The sequence below is a fragment of the Podarcis liolepis genome (assembly GCF_965112155.1).
Source record: "Podarcis liolepis genome assembly, chromosome: 2".
Taxonomy (NCBI): Eukaryota; Metazoa; Chordata; class Lepidosauria; order Squamata; family Lacertidae; genus Podarcis; species Podarcis liolepis.
The window spans coordinates 93,861,796-93,874,827 of record NC_139555.1 but is presented as its reverse complement, the minus strand read 5'-3'; the positions used below and the strand labels follow the sequence as shown (position 1 = coordinate 93,874,827).

General features: G+C 41.4%; 1 protein-coding gene across 8 annotated transcripts in view; it reads left to right on the top strand.

The window, feature by feature from the left end:
• The window catches only part of CHL1 (cell adhesion molecule L1 like), a 192,980-nt gene that overhangs the window by 160,960 nt on the left and 18,988 nt on the right, over window positions 1–13,032 (top strand). For all 8 annotated transcript variants that reach the window (XM_083491209.1, XM_083491207.1, XM_083491203.1 and 5 more), the window contains 7 exons: window positions 2,592–2,693; window positions 2,892–3,089; window positions 6,051–6,121; window positions 7,539–7,758; window positions 11,277–11,392; window positions 11,538–11,742; window positions 12,548–12,670. In XM_083491209.1, the coding sequence (XP_083347335.1) occupies window positions 2,592–2,693; window positions 2,892–3,089; window positions 6,051–6,121; window positions 7,539–7,758; window positions 11,277–11,392; window positions 11,538–11,742; window positions 12,548–12,670 (1,035 nt within the window). The remainder of the gene's footprint in view (window positions 1–2,591; window positions 2,694–2,891; window positions 3,090–6,050; window positions 6,122–7,538; window positions 7,759–11,276; window positions 11,393–11,537; window positions 11,743–12,547; window positions 12,671–13,032) is intronic.

Genomic DNA, 13,032 nt, shown 5'->3' with positions numbered 1-13,032 from the left:
CTTCTGATTTCTCAGTGCAAGATTTTCCATTCACTTCTGTTCACTGTGTAGGATTGTTTCCGGCCTGTCTGTTCGTGTGCCCTGCTGACATATTCTTCCAACTCCCTGACTACTTTGAAATATGTACAGTGGTACCTCAGGTTAAGTACTTAATTCATTCTGGAGGTCCGTTCTTAACCTGAATCTGTTCTTAACCTGAAGCACCACTTTAGCTAATGGGGCCTCCTTCTGCTGCCGTGCCACTGGAGCACGATTTCTGTTCTCATCCTGAAGCAAAGTTCTTAACCCGAGGTACTATTTCTGTGTTAGCGGAGTCTGTAACCTGAAACGTATGTAACCTGAAGCGTATGTAACCCAAGGTACCACTGTACCAGGTTGATGAGGAGCCAGTTTTGCAGGCATGCCATTGGATTAGGTTAATTCAATGGCCACATTTAAGCTGGGATAGAATCATAGGACTGTAAAGTTGGAAGGGACCCTGAGGATCCTCTAGCCAGTGAGAGCCAGTGTGGTGTAGTGGTTGAGAGTGGTAGTCTTGTAATCTGGGGAACCGGGTTCGCGTCTCCGCTCCTCCACATGCAGCTGCTGGGTGACCTTGGGCCAGTCACACTTCCTTGAAGTCTCTCAGCCCCACTCACCTCACAGAGTGTTTGTTGTGGGGGAGGAAGGGAAAGGAGAATGTTAGCCACTTTGAGCCTCCTGAAGGGGAGTGAAAGGCGGGATATCAAATCCAAACTCTTCTTCTTCTTCTAGTCCACTCCCCATGCAATGAAAGAATATGTCGCTGTCCCATACAGGGATCAAACCTGCAACCTTGGTGTTATTAGCACCACACTCTTACCAGGCTGCGCATGGGAGATTCACTAGGAAGGGAAAAGGGTTGGTGCTCACCCTTAGGCAACTTTTAGGGTGAATGGCAGCTCCCAACTCCTGCCAATCAGGGCTCTGGGGCCCTTGAGCAGGATATGTCTCACCTTTGGGGTAACCTCTCTCATTCAGTTGGAGTCGTAAGGTTCTAGGAGGGGTGATTTTCGAAGGCCTCCTGCCCAACTGAAGGGGTGTTTTTCAGTGCAACTCACATATTTATTGATGAATGAGCATCACATAAGAGGGGTTCATTTTTAAACTGGATGAAATCCACCTCCTCCCCCATTTTTCCTTACACGTATTAAAATCCTCCTGGGCTGCCAGTCTCATTACGGCCCTGCAAATGCTACCCCCAACTGCGATCCTTCTTTTCCCCATACATTGCCATTTCAAATCTAACTCCCAGACAACCACACACTGCTGCCTTTTAAAAACCCTGCACTTCTATTCTTAGCCATCTATAAAAACCACATATTTATGTAGAAATCCTCCTCCAGCTCTGCCTCATTGCTTTCCTGCTACCAGGACAGTTGCTTAATAAGAACCCTGCTGCGGCTGAGACAAGAAATAGAATTTGACCTTTGTTGGGAAACGATTCTGGCTATTGGAGCGGAAAGAAGTATCATATGCAATGCATGAGGGACAAATATTGGATGCCAGTGCCCATCCCACTAGTATTATAGAGTGGATGCCTGAAATACGTTTTGAGCCTGGCCTTGGAAAACAACTGTATTTCTCACTGCATACGCTTTGCTCCCAAGTTTCACATGGAACTGTTTTATTTGCTCAACAGTCTTCCTGTGAAGGAAGTGGTGAATGCCAAAGCCGGCCTTTTAAGTTTGATAGGACAGTCCACCTTCTGCTCTGCCCCTCCAAAATAACATAAGAAGCTGCCTTAAAGTGAGTCAGACCATTGGTACATTGAGCTCTGCATTGTCCACATGGACTGGCAGTGACTCTCTGGGGTTTCAGACAGTGGACATGCCCAGCCCTATCAGAAGATACCAGGGTTTGAACCTGGGACCCTTTGCCTGCAAAGTATGTGGCCTGCCACTCAGCTAAGGTCCAGGTATTCTGGCACACAAGTACAGATTACATAGCATTACATATTTACAACATTTTTTGCCCTTCTCTTACATGGGACTCCCAGTGACCACAGAGCTGATCAGATCTGTACCTGTTTAGCATCTGTATGCAACAATGCCGCAATTTCAAATACTCCTAGTTCAATCATTGGACCCCTATAATGTGGATGTTTTTAATATTCCCTGTAGGATTTCCCCTCCTGTATAATTTTGCTAAAAACAACAAGTGTGCATATGTGCAAAAATCTGTGCAGATTATACTTTCTAGAGCAGACCAATTCATGCAACAGACCAGTGTTGCTGTAGTCCTCAGAAGCCTACGCCACAACAATTGTGCCAGTCTTTAAGGTGTCAAAGAGCTCTTTGCAGGCATAGCTTTTATTCTTGTGAAACTGGTAAAGATGAAGAGTGTGGCATGCGGCTATGTCGGCACTGGGGGGGCATAGCTGGCTGGTATGACGTTTCTCTCATGTATTCCGTGAACAGATGGACAGGGTCATATGCACAGCCCTAATGTCAGAAGCAGCAGTGTGATTTCTCTGAAGGCCCCCCCTGAAAATATTGCACACGTCTCTTGCTCAGAGTGAAGCGCGGCAGCCAAATGCCATTCTTCTTATGTTTCTTCCATTTCTTGTACAGATGTCCCTGACCCACCAGAAGACCTCCACCTCTCCGAAAAACAGAGCAGAAGTGTGAGGCTATCATGGAATGCTGGGAGCAGCAACAACAGCCCAATTAATGGTAAGCGGGAGTCTAGTGCTGCCACCTCACTTTTATAGAGTGACAGCAAGTGCTTCGAATTAGATCAAAACTACCCTGAAAGCTGCACTTAATTAGTTTTATTGGTGAAGGTTTTATTGGTTGCTGATCATTTCCTTCCCTTCTTTCCAGTTTGTTTCCGGGGATCTTAATTGTGTCTCCACTCCTTGTCCTTTCTAGAATCTATTGTGGAATTTGAAGAGAACCGATGGGAGCCCAGAAAGTGGCAGGAATTAATCAGGCTCCCAGGGAATGACAGTACAGTTGTCTTACCACTGTCCCCTTATGTAAATTACCAGTTCCGTGTTATATCTGTCAATGCCGTTGGGAGAAGCCAGCCTAGCGAACCGTCAGAACGATATGAAACACCACCAGCTGGTATGCTTTGCTACCTGTTTCTTGTGTTTAATTATATCATATTGAACAGGGTATACTAGCCTAGAATACACCTGATGCATATTCAGGAGCCTTTGTTTTGATTTGTGGGGGAAACAAGTTCCTAAGCTTTGTTTTGTTTTAGATTAACTTATAGGCTTGGTTGGAGGTGAGCTGCTTTCTCCTATCCCACTCGGTAATTGGTGCCAAGTCTTGACATTGTGAAGCCAGACCCTGTTGTGGATAATTATAAATATTGTTTAAAGCAGCCTTCCCCAATCTGTGTTCCTTCTGATGTTTTGGAATAAAACTTCCATCATTCCTGACTATCGACCATGTTGGCTAGGTCTGATGGGAGTTGTTGTTCAAGATGTCTTGAGGGCACCAAGTTGGGGAAGACTGGTTTAATGTGTGTGATCCTCTCTTTTCAAAGTGTGGCTCTTAAGGAGATAACATTTTGTTGATTTATAGTTTTTTATTGAAACTTTTCCATCACACAATGCAATAAAAAACAAACAAATCTAAATTTTAAGAAAAAAGCAACAGAAAAAAGAGCGAAGAAAATGCAAAGCCCCCTCTCAAAGGTAGATCTTAATCCTTGTCTCACACAGAAGAGGGTGGACCCTCCCAGCTGTCACCTAGGAGATTCCCTTTCTTCTTCAAGCCTCCCTCCCACCCTGGGAGATCTTTCCTTCCCTGCCTCTAGAGTCCTTCACTAGCCAGCCATCACCTTCATGTGCATATAGTCTCTCTCTCTCTCTCTCTCTCTCTCTCTCTCTCTCTCTCTCTCTCTCCCACACCCACACCCACACCAAGGAGAAAAGACGAAAAAGAAGCAGAAATATAAAAATAAGAAGAGAAGCAAAAGGAAAAGAGTGTTTTATTTAATTGAGGACACAGTATTGTACATTAAAAGTGTTGGGATGCTGCCAGGGAGACGGGGGCATCAGGCAGGCCCCAAGCTGGCTCCAGCCACCGGCCGGCAGCCGGGTGATCTCCAGGTCACGGAACAGCATCAATCAATCAGTGACTCGAGCCTCAGTAGCCTTCTGAAGCTACCGAGCATGCTAATTAGCAGAGTGAATAAATCTCCACAACGGAAGTGGTGGACAGAGCCATGTGTAAGCATTATATACAGCATTTTATTCAGCACCAGGGACAAAGGAAAAACATGTCTGCTTCCCTTCTTCTCCAGAGCAAAACAGCAATACAAAAGCAATATACAAAATGGAAGTTCCCAGCAGACTGTGCTGGAAATGTAAACAGGCATGTGACACACAACAGTCATGCCTGTCCCTTTTAAGGTAGAACGGAACTATATCCTAACAAAAAGTACAGGTAGCTGTGTTGGCCCATCAGAAACATTCCAAAATTTGTTTTAGAGCAAAATCATTATTAGCCAATCAATCTGTCACAAAATAGTGTGGCAGCTTTAGAGTTCTCCACACCTGTGCATGCAGGTATCAGGTTGTACCAAAGACTGCCAAAAACAAGACATACATGATGATTCAGCCCCAATCTTTGGGAATATAAGATCCATGGAATAGAAGTTATTTGTACATGGCAATGCTCCATACAGGTAGGACAATCAGTAAGACAGAATTTGGAATACTTTGTACAGTTTGGGTTGCAACACCTCAGAAAAGACTGTTTTACAACTAGAAAACAAATGTACTTAAGGATTCAATTTTTAAAATATCTTCTGAGAAACTGCACAATTAACAAAGCATGTAGTTAGGCTCCAAATATACTGCTTTTAAGACTCAGGCTAGCTTTCTTCTTCTTTTATGTAGACACCATGCCTTCTGGATGGGCTATTTAGCAAGATTTATAGTGAGTCTCATAGCAGCACAGGACTTTGGATAAATTTCTATTCACAACCAATTTCTCTTGGTATAACATGAAATAACTGGCTCCTGAAAATCCTTTTATAGAACAGCTGTTCTGCAAGGTTTCTTCATTTATATTCTCCTAACATTTTAAAAAAACTTTTGTCTCTGTGCCTTTCCTAGCTTTCAAACTGTGCCTCCTTCTAATGATACACCTTCTGTTTTCCTAGTCCCAATGGGCCAACTCTTTAAAATAATCCCATTAACATCTGGTGCTTTGTGAAACTCCCATTTAGTTCTTATTCAATCATTTTAACCAAAATGACTGAAACTATATCCATTTTATGGTGTGGGGTTTTTGTTGTTGTGCTTTTTACATGACAATTGATCATATTATCCAAGGGTGTCCTGGGATGAATTTATTTACTGGTGTCTGTCATAATGTAATTCTTTCATCTCAAAATGGCCCCTTAAGATAGTGGAACTCCTTGTGCTCATTCCCTCATGTGAGCCAGCAAACAAACTACAGTAGGAAGGCTCTCCATTCACTATTATTATTTCCTGGTTTTGCTGAACTGGCAAACTATGGTTAATGGCTGGACCAAAACGAAATATTAAGCCATCTTCCCATGATAGCATAATCCTGTTCAGAAGCTGTTAACCACAGTTTCCCAGTTTGGAAAAAATGAGAAACTATAGTTGATGGAAGAATTACTGATCTGTTTTCTTGCAGGTGAGAAGGGGGAAGCAGAGAGGCTGTGTGCATGGCCCAATGCCTTGTTCATATGTCATCTTATTAAACAGAAATCTAATAATTTGAATGTAGCTGATACATCCATTCTTTGAAATCCAATTTGCAAGGAGTTGTGTGTGGTTATCATAACATGTCACAAGCCACCATAAAGGGGGCAGTGTGTTAAAAATGATAACTTTATTACACAGTGAATGTAAAATTCATCTGAAGTTTTTCAAACTTTATTTTGGAATAATTTACTGCTGTATAATAATCATTACTAGTAAATTCACATAATTAGCCAGCAGTTAATCGATTTACCATATAATGTAAATGTAGACATATAAGTAACAAAGACTGGTTAATTAAAATACTCTTGCATTGTATTTTATTGATGCATAGCTCCAGACAAGAACCCGGAAAACATCCGAATTGAATCTTCTGAACCACATGAAATGAACATGACATGGGAGGTAATGCTCTTTTAATTGAAGATATAGACACAATTGCTATGGTCCAAGTGAAGTTACCTGGTTCATTTTTTAATAAGCTTCAGAGAACACAGTGGACTTTCAGAGTGGGCATGCATAGCGCTGGGCTGAATATGTGATTTAAAAGCAAAACAAAAGCAACCTTCATTGCAGCTGAAAGAACAATTGTAGGATAACATCTAGGAAATAGCTTTAATCTCCACCATCCTTGATTTTGCCTTTTATTCCTTACATGCCACCTTAGCTCCTGTTTTCTAATAATTTCTTACTAATGATTCTGTTTTTAAAAACATAGAAGTAGCTAAGAAGGTCTAAAGAAAGAATTAAGTTTAATTACTGCTTTGGATTCTACCTGCCCCAGCCCTTAAAAATAGTTTCAAAGGAGATTGTTTGATGAAATGCAAAATCCCTTGGGTAGAAATGAGACTGTGAGCCCATAACATCTTCCTTTGCCTCCAGTTTTCTGTGAATTGACGCTTGGCAGTTTCCATCATATCCTCCATTTTGGCTTCCTTCATTACAAGGACTGCAATTGCAGAAAGTATGCCATGTATTCATGAATGCAGGTGCCTTCTATAAATCACAACAAGCAAACTTAACTGTTTTTTATTCATCCTCATTCTCTTTTTCTTTCTCCTCTTTCCCTCTGGCAAATTATTTTACCAGCTATTATTATTTATACAAGGACATCATTGGACATAGCAGTTTACAGAGTAACAGAGTGGCTGGGGCAACCCAGTCAGATGGGCAGGTTACAATGTTGTTGTTGTTGTTGTTGTTGTTGTTGTTGTTGTTGTTGTTATTGCAAAAAGGCAGGTCCTGCCCACAAGGAACTTCCAATATACATCTTTGACAGAGGGAAATCAGAGAGGAGGAAAGATCGAAGTTTACGCATATTACTGTTGTGTAAATGACTCTGAGCTAGATGAGCACCTCAAATGAGCCATAAAAATATTATTATTCAATAAGTCATCCAGATATAGTTTGGGATTTTTGTTGTCAGTTGTTCAATACTCTGTAGGGTAATCTTATGTTTTAATGGACAAATCTGCAATGGAACATTTTTTTGAAAGAACTGTCATAGTGCTACCACAGTACAAATGACACATTTTCATGTGAGTTGATTGACATGGTAAAATGTACTGCAAATTGAGAGGTAATGCCTCCAACATTAAAGTATATGATTTAATAATCAATGTGCTTTCAAGCCATCTGTTTCCCTTTCTTGCTTGTTCTCTCCTTCACTTACCTTAAGCCTACCTTTGTGATGTTTGCCTTACTTAAAGCAATCTTTGTGATGCACTTCTGAATTATATAGCCAACTGTTTCATGAAAGAGTGTTTCCTGTAAGCCAGCACAACAACAACAGTACCTGATTCCTTTTGTTCTTCATTTGCAGCCACTGAAGCCCATGGAGCAGAATGGACCAGGGCTGGAGTACAAAGTGAACTGGAAACAACAGGATAATGTTGAATGGGATGAAGAAACAGTGAAAAAACATTTCTTGGTATTGAAGAACACCCCCACCTTTGTACCTTATGATATCAAAGTTCAGGCAGTGAATAGCTTTGGGTCTGGCCCTGAGCCCAATATAATAACTGGCTATTCAAGCGAAGACAGTAAGTAATGGGGGAAAAAATCTTTATACAAAGAATGGTCTGTGGGCGATTTTCAAGCTGAAGGGTGAACGAGCTTAGAGTTAAGAGCTGGGAGTTAAATTATTAAAAAGACAGAAGACTGAAAAATGTGGAGGTACAGAAGCTTTTTGCTTCCCAACATTTGGCAGGGAGGGGGGAAGCAACCTAAAGCACAATTTTCAAATGAAATGCAGAAAAATGTGGTCAGTTGTTTGTCTTTCATGATAACCCCATTTTGTGATCGTATGTAACACAATGTTTCTGTTACTTCAGTAACAGAATTCAAAACATTTGTTATTATGTAATTAATTCTGACTTTAAGGGACGAGTTCAAGGAAGGTGAATTGTCACAGTCATTTTTGAGAGGTAGAAAGCTTCACATGGTAACTTTTCTCAGTTATCATCCTAAGCTTTCTTGTGAAGATTTGTCCATATGGCTAGATCCCCCCACAGAAACTTTACAAAAAGTAAACATCTTCCTCCCAAAATTATATTGTGAAAGCACATCCTAAATGTGTCTCAAGCATATTGATAGTTTCTTTAATGATGATGATAGTGATAATGATGATGATAAATATTTATATGTCATCCATCTTTGAATCTTACTGGGTAGCCCCAGCCACTCTGGTTGAATCCTAACAAAATGTTAAGTCACAATAAAATATCAGCCATTGAAAACTTACCTGAAGCCTTCAAATGTGTTCTAAATGTCATTTATCTGTTTGACATCTACACACACTTATCTGGGGGTATGTCCCCACTGAACTCAGTAAGATTTACTTCTGAAAAGACATGCATAGGATAGCACACTTAATAAATTTACAAGGATACAACCAAATTTGCTGCCCTTTACGCCTAAATGACACCTTCCAGCCAAATTGCAGTCACACATAAATATCTGTATATGTTCCAGCCAAGACTTTAGAATTTAATATTTAAAAAGAAGTGGTTTTGTTTAGATTTTAAACCTCCAACAGACATTTATCCCTGCCTAATCAATATTGTTCACTTGAAACTTGCAAGACATAAAATACCCATTTCCCATCTCAATATCCCAGAGTTATATTCTGTTATTACATTAGTCTATGATTTCTACATCCTCTGTCCTTCCCTCCCACTGCAGGCACCACTGTCATAAACCACTGTACAGAATTTTAATATAAGTACACAGGAAGTCATAACCCTAATAAAATAACTGTGAGTGTACAGTAATAACACAAAGCAATTGTTTCTTGTGTAAAATATGGAAGACTGAGAACCTCTGCTCCCCTGTTGAGAAAATTGGACAACAGTCTTTCCAGAAGCCTTGCTGCTGTTACACTGCAATTTTTTCTCTCTTATCTTGTTTAGAGAATGGATATATATATATATATATATACTTGGAAGATTATAAGCCCCCTGCTGCAGTACTAGGAATCAAATACTTCTGCAAGCAGAACAGCCTTTTTTTTTTTAATGGGCCCACTTCAAAAAAGCAAACCAACCAAAAACCTAGCTTTTAAGGATTTAAGGCTTAAGGCTACAAAAAGAGGAAACCCCACAGTAGTCATTTGGGACAGGATACCTCAAAGTCCTTGATGTGACTGAAATATGCATAGTCTTTTAGCATGTGGCAGCAAGTGATTGAGATGCAGACAGCAATACGCTACCAAATTGTTTAAAATCTTACGTTCGCATTTATGCAGGTACTGAGACTTCTTAGTTCAGCCAGGAAGAATAGTTATTCAAGAAGGCCTGCTAAAATGCTCCCATGGTAGGGGTGGTTATGCAGAAGGCCCCCGAGATTGTACTCAGAGGGAACTTGTCACAGCCTGCGGGCACATTTTAGAATCTGAAAATCTGAGCTATCACTAAAGGGGGGGAAATGCCAACCCTTGTAAAAATATATTTATTTTTGCTGTTAGAAAAAGTAATGGTCAAGCTAAAAATGGTGGAGCCTATTTTCTGAACATTTTTCTCCACCCATCCCCATTTCTTGGAATTTGTTACAGAAGTATGAAAGGGGGCTTTATATATATGCCGGCTGTGCCAGTATCAGGGCACCCGGATGTATATTCATTGAATCATAGGATTGTAGAGTTAGAAGAGACCACAATGATCATCTACTCTGCAATTCAGGAATCACAGCCAATATTCATATAGCAATTAATGTGTGTGGAAGCTCTGACTCCAGAACTCCACCTCTCATATCTGGCTCACCCCTAGAGAAATATCCTATGCACTGGAGCTGGGCAATTGGATCTGGCCAGCAGGCCAGCAGCAGGTCCTGTGGTTTGACAAATGGGTGCCACTCACCTGTCACCTGACATCAGGTGACCCATTTTCTCACACGCTCTTTGAAATTAAACCATACTGTGTGTGGCACTTTGAACCCCGGATGATCATTGGGGCTTGCAGAGAAACATGCATAGTATTTTGCAGCCCTGACAACCAGCTGATCATTGGGGCTTCAAAGGGTCTCTCATGAGTCTTGAAGGCACAGATTATCAGCTGGTTATCAGGGCTCTCAGGGCATTGTGCTGTGTACAAGGCTTTGCAGGTGGTCCTTTGCCAAAGCTCCCTGTTCAGCACAGTTGTGTCTTTACATGCCCTATACCTGACATCATATGTGATGCCCAAAGCAGCTTTGAGAGCTAAATAGAGAAGCTGGGTGGTCTAATTAGACTAGCAGGCCTGAGGTTTCTCACCATGGCTACATACTAATATGAGTTACAATCCTTATGTAGCCAAAAAAGGACTATCTGCACTATTCAACAGGCTTGGAGTGATTCTGCAGAAGTACAAGAAATATGTGGTATGGGGGGGGGGTACTCCAGGCAGGGAACTCCCCCCAAAAATAGCCAAAGGAGGACAGAACCAGCTCAGTGGGCACAGAATGCTGACAAACTGTTTGAAGAAATGGAAAACCAAGAGCAAAAGAACACAGTTTCATGGAATATGGCAGTGACTGAGCAGAAGCCCACCACACTGTAGGCCCCACTGATAGCTCATATAGCACAATTCTGTGCATATTTACTCAGAAGAAAGCCCCGCAAAGTTCAAGCTGAGCCTATTCCTAGATAAGTGTGCATAAGACTGCAGGCTTTGGCGCACAAGACACAGATGGAGACTTAGTTTGAATATGATAACATCTAAATATCACAAACAGCTTGCCTGTAGGAGGGATTTGATGGGACCTAAAAGTAGGTGGCTTTTGAGTAACCCAGAACCATCATTTTAAACTCAGGTCAGCACCTGGGTGTCAAAGAGCCAAGTCAGAGAAGTGCCTTTCTCCCCAGTTGCAAATGAGGAGTTGAGGAAGATCTTACCAGGGCATTTTAAAGGAGTAGCGTGCGAAACTCTGGTTAATTAACTCTCACTCTCTTCTCTAAGCGGCCCACCAAGAGAGTTGGTTAGCTGGCCATCCTTTTAAACTCATCATGCATGCTGCCACAACTTCAAAATATACTATGCTGAGCACAACAATTAACACAACCCTGTCACCTTCCTGCATTTCCCAGTTCCGGAAGCGGCTCCTTCCAATGTGATTGTACACGCTATCAACAGTACTCTCGCTAAAGCCATCTGGTCTACCATTCCCAAGGACAGAGTTCGTGGCCACCTCCGGGGCTACAAGGTGATTATGGTTCTCTACACTACCCTCTCCCTCCCTTACTCTACGTTTCAGAGCCTCTTCTAAGAGTTTTATTTTTGCTAGGCTATATAAGGGTCCTGGTTGTTGTCCCCTGCCTCAAATGTTCAGTTGGATCTTCCCACTACAGGTCAGCTGGTGGAAAATACGAAGCCGTTTAGATGGAAAAAGCCATCGCCAGGAGAAACGTTTCTTGACATTTAACGCAGACCGAAATGATGGAATGATTCCCGGCCTGGAGCCATTCAGTGAATACCTCTTAACTGTTTTGGCTTTTAATTCCAAAGGAGCTGGACCAGAAAGCAACACGTACAAATTCCAGACCCCTGAGGGAGGTAAATGAAGGAGGGGAAGGGAAACAGTAGTCAATGTTCCTAACTCTATTTTCTCTTTGCTTCAGCTGTGTGTGGTGTGCTAGCTGTTTTCCCCATGTCTGAGTATTCTCGCAGCCAGAACTATGGCATTAGCATCTTTCAATTGCTACTTATGTGTTTCTACGACCAGATTTTGTTTATAGTCTGCTTCCTGCACCCAGCTGGACATGAATGAATGTGGATGAATGATTACCAGCTTTACATAAATAATCACTGCAATTGTGCATTCATTGGGCCTCACACAATTATTACCATTGTCTTTCATGAGAAAATGTTTGGTGTCATTCTCCTGCATTGGAAATCTCTTAAGAGCATAATGGGCATGCATCTGTCTAGATGGCCCACGTGAGTAGCTTCAGAGAATCAAAATTGCTGGTGGAATGAGTCACGCTCTCTTTTTTCACATTTCCCGGCTTTTGCATCTCCATCCAGGGGAAGTTGCACAAACACACTTCCCTGCACTGTGGATATGGTTCTGTAGTCCTTGGGAATTCAATATCTGGGGTCCCCTCTGAGTTCAAGCTCTTGGGTCAAATATGGTAAAATAGATTTTAAAGGATCTATTTGGCTGTGTAATGGAGGATGGCATGCCTAAGGAAAACAAGTCGGCTCTGAAACTTTACTTAAGGTGTTTCAAGTGGTGCAGTGTGTTTAATAAAGGAGGGGGAAGAACCAAATGGAAAGATGCTGTGACCTTATCTGAGATCAAATGGAATGATCTAGTACGAAGAAAGTGCATAATGTGTTTTTTGGTTGTGTTTTCCAGTACCAGAAAAGCCACACTTTCTAAAGATACTAAACTTAGATAAAGACTCTGTAACACTATCATGGGGACCACCGAAGAAACCAAATGGCATTGTCACTGGATATATTTTGCAGTACCAGATAAGTAAGTACGTGCAGTTGGATGTAGAGCTTAATAACAAGCAAATTTTGGAGACACACTGTTGTTATCCAGTGTTCAAAAAACAGAGAGGGACCCAAGCTCCTTTCTTTTGCATCATTCTCATTAATCCTGGTTTTTTGAAAGCTACAGAGGGAACAGAGCATGATTTGGCTACAAGTGGGGGGAATCACAAACTAAACAACACTGTATGTAGTTTTAAAAAACCCATTAACAATAATTTACAGCATTTCAGCACCTTCTGTTACATGAAATCTTATATAATATATACAATACCAAAATAATAACGACTCACACAATTCAGTATCTCAAAGCCAAGCAGTCTAAATATTCCTGAAATAAGTCTG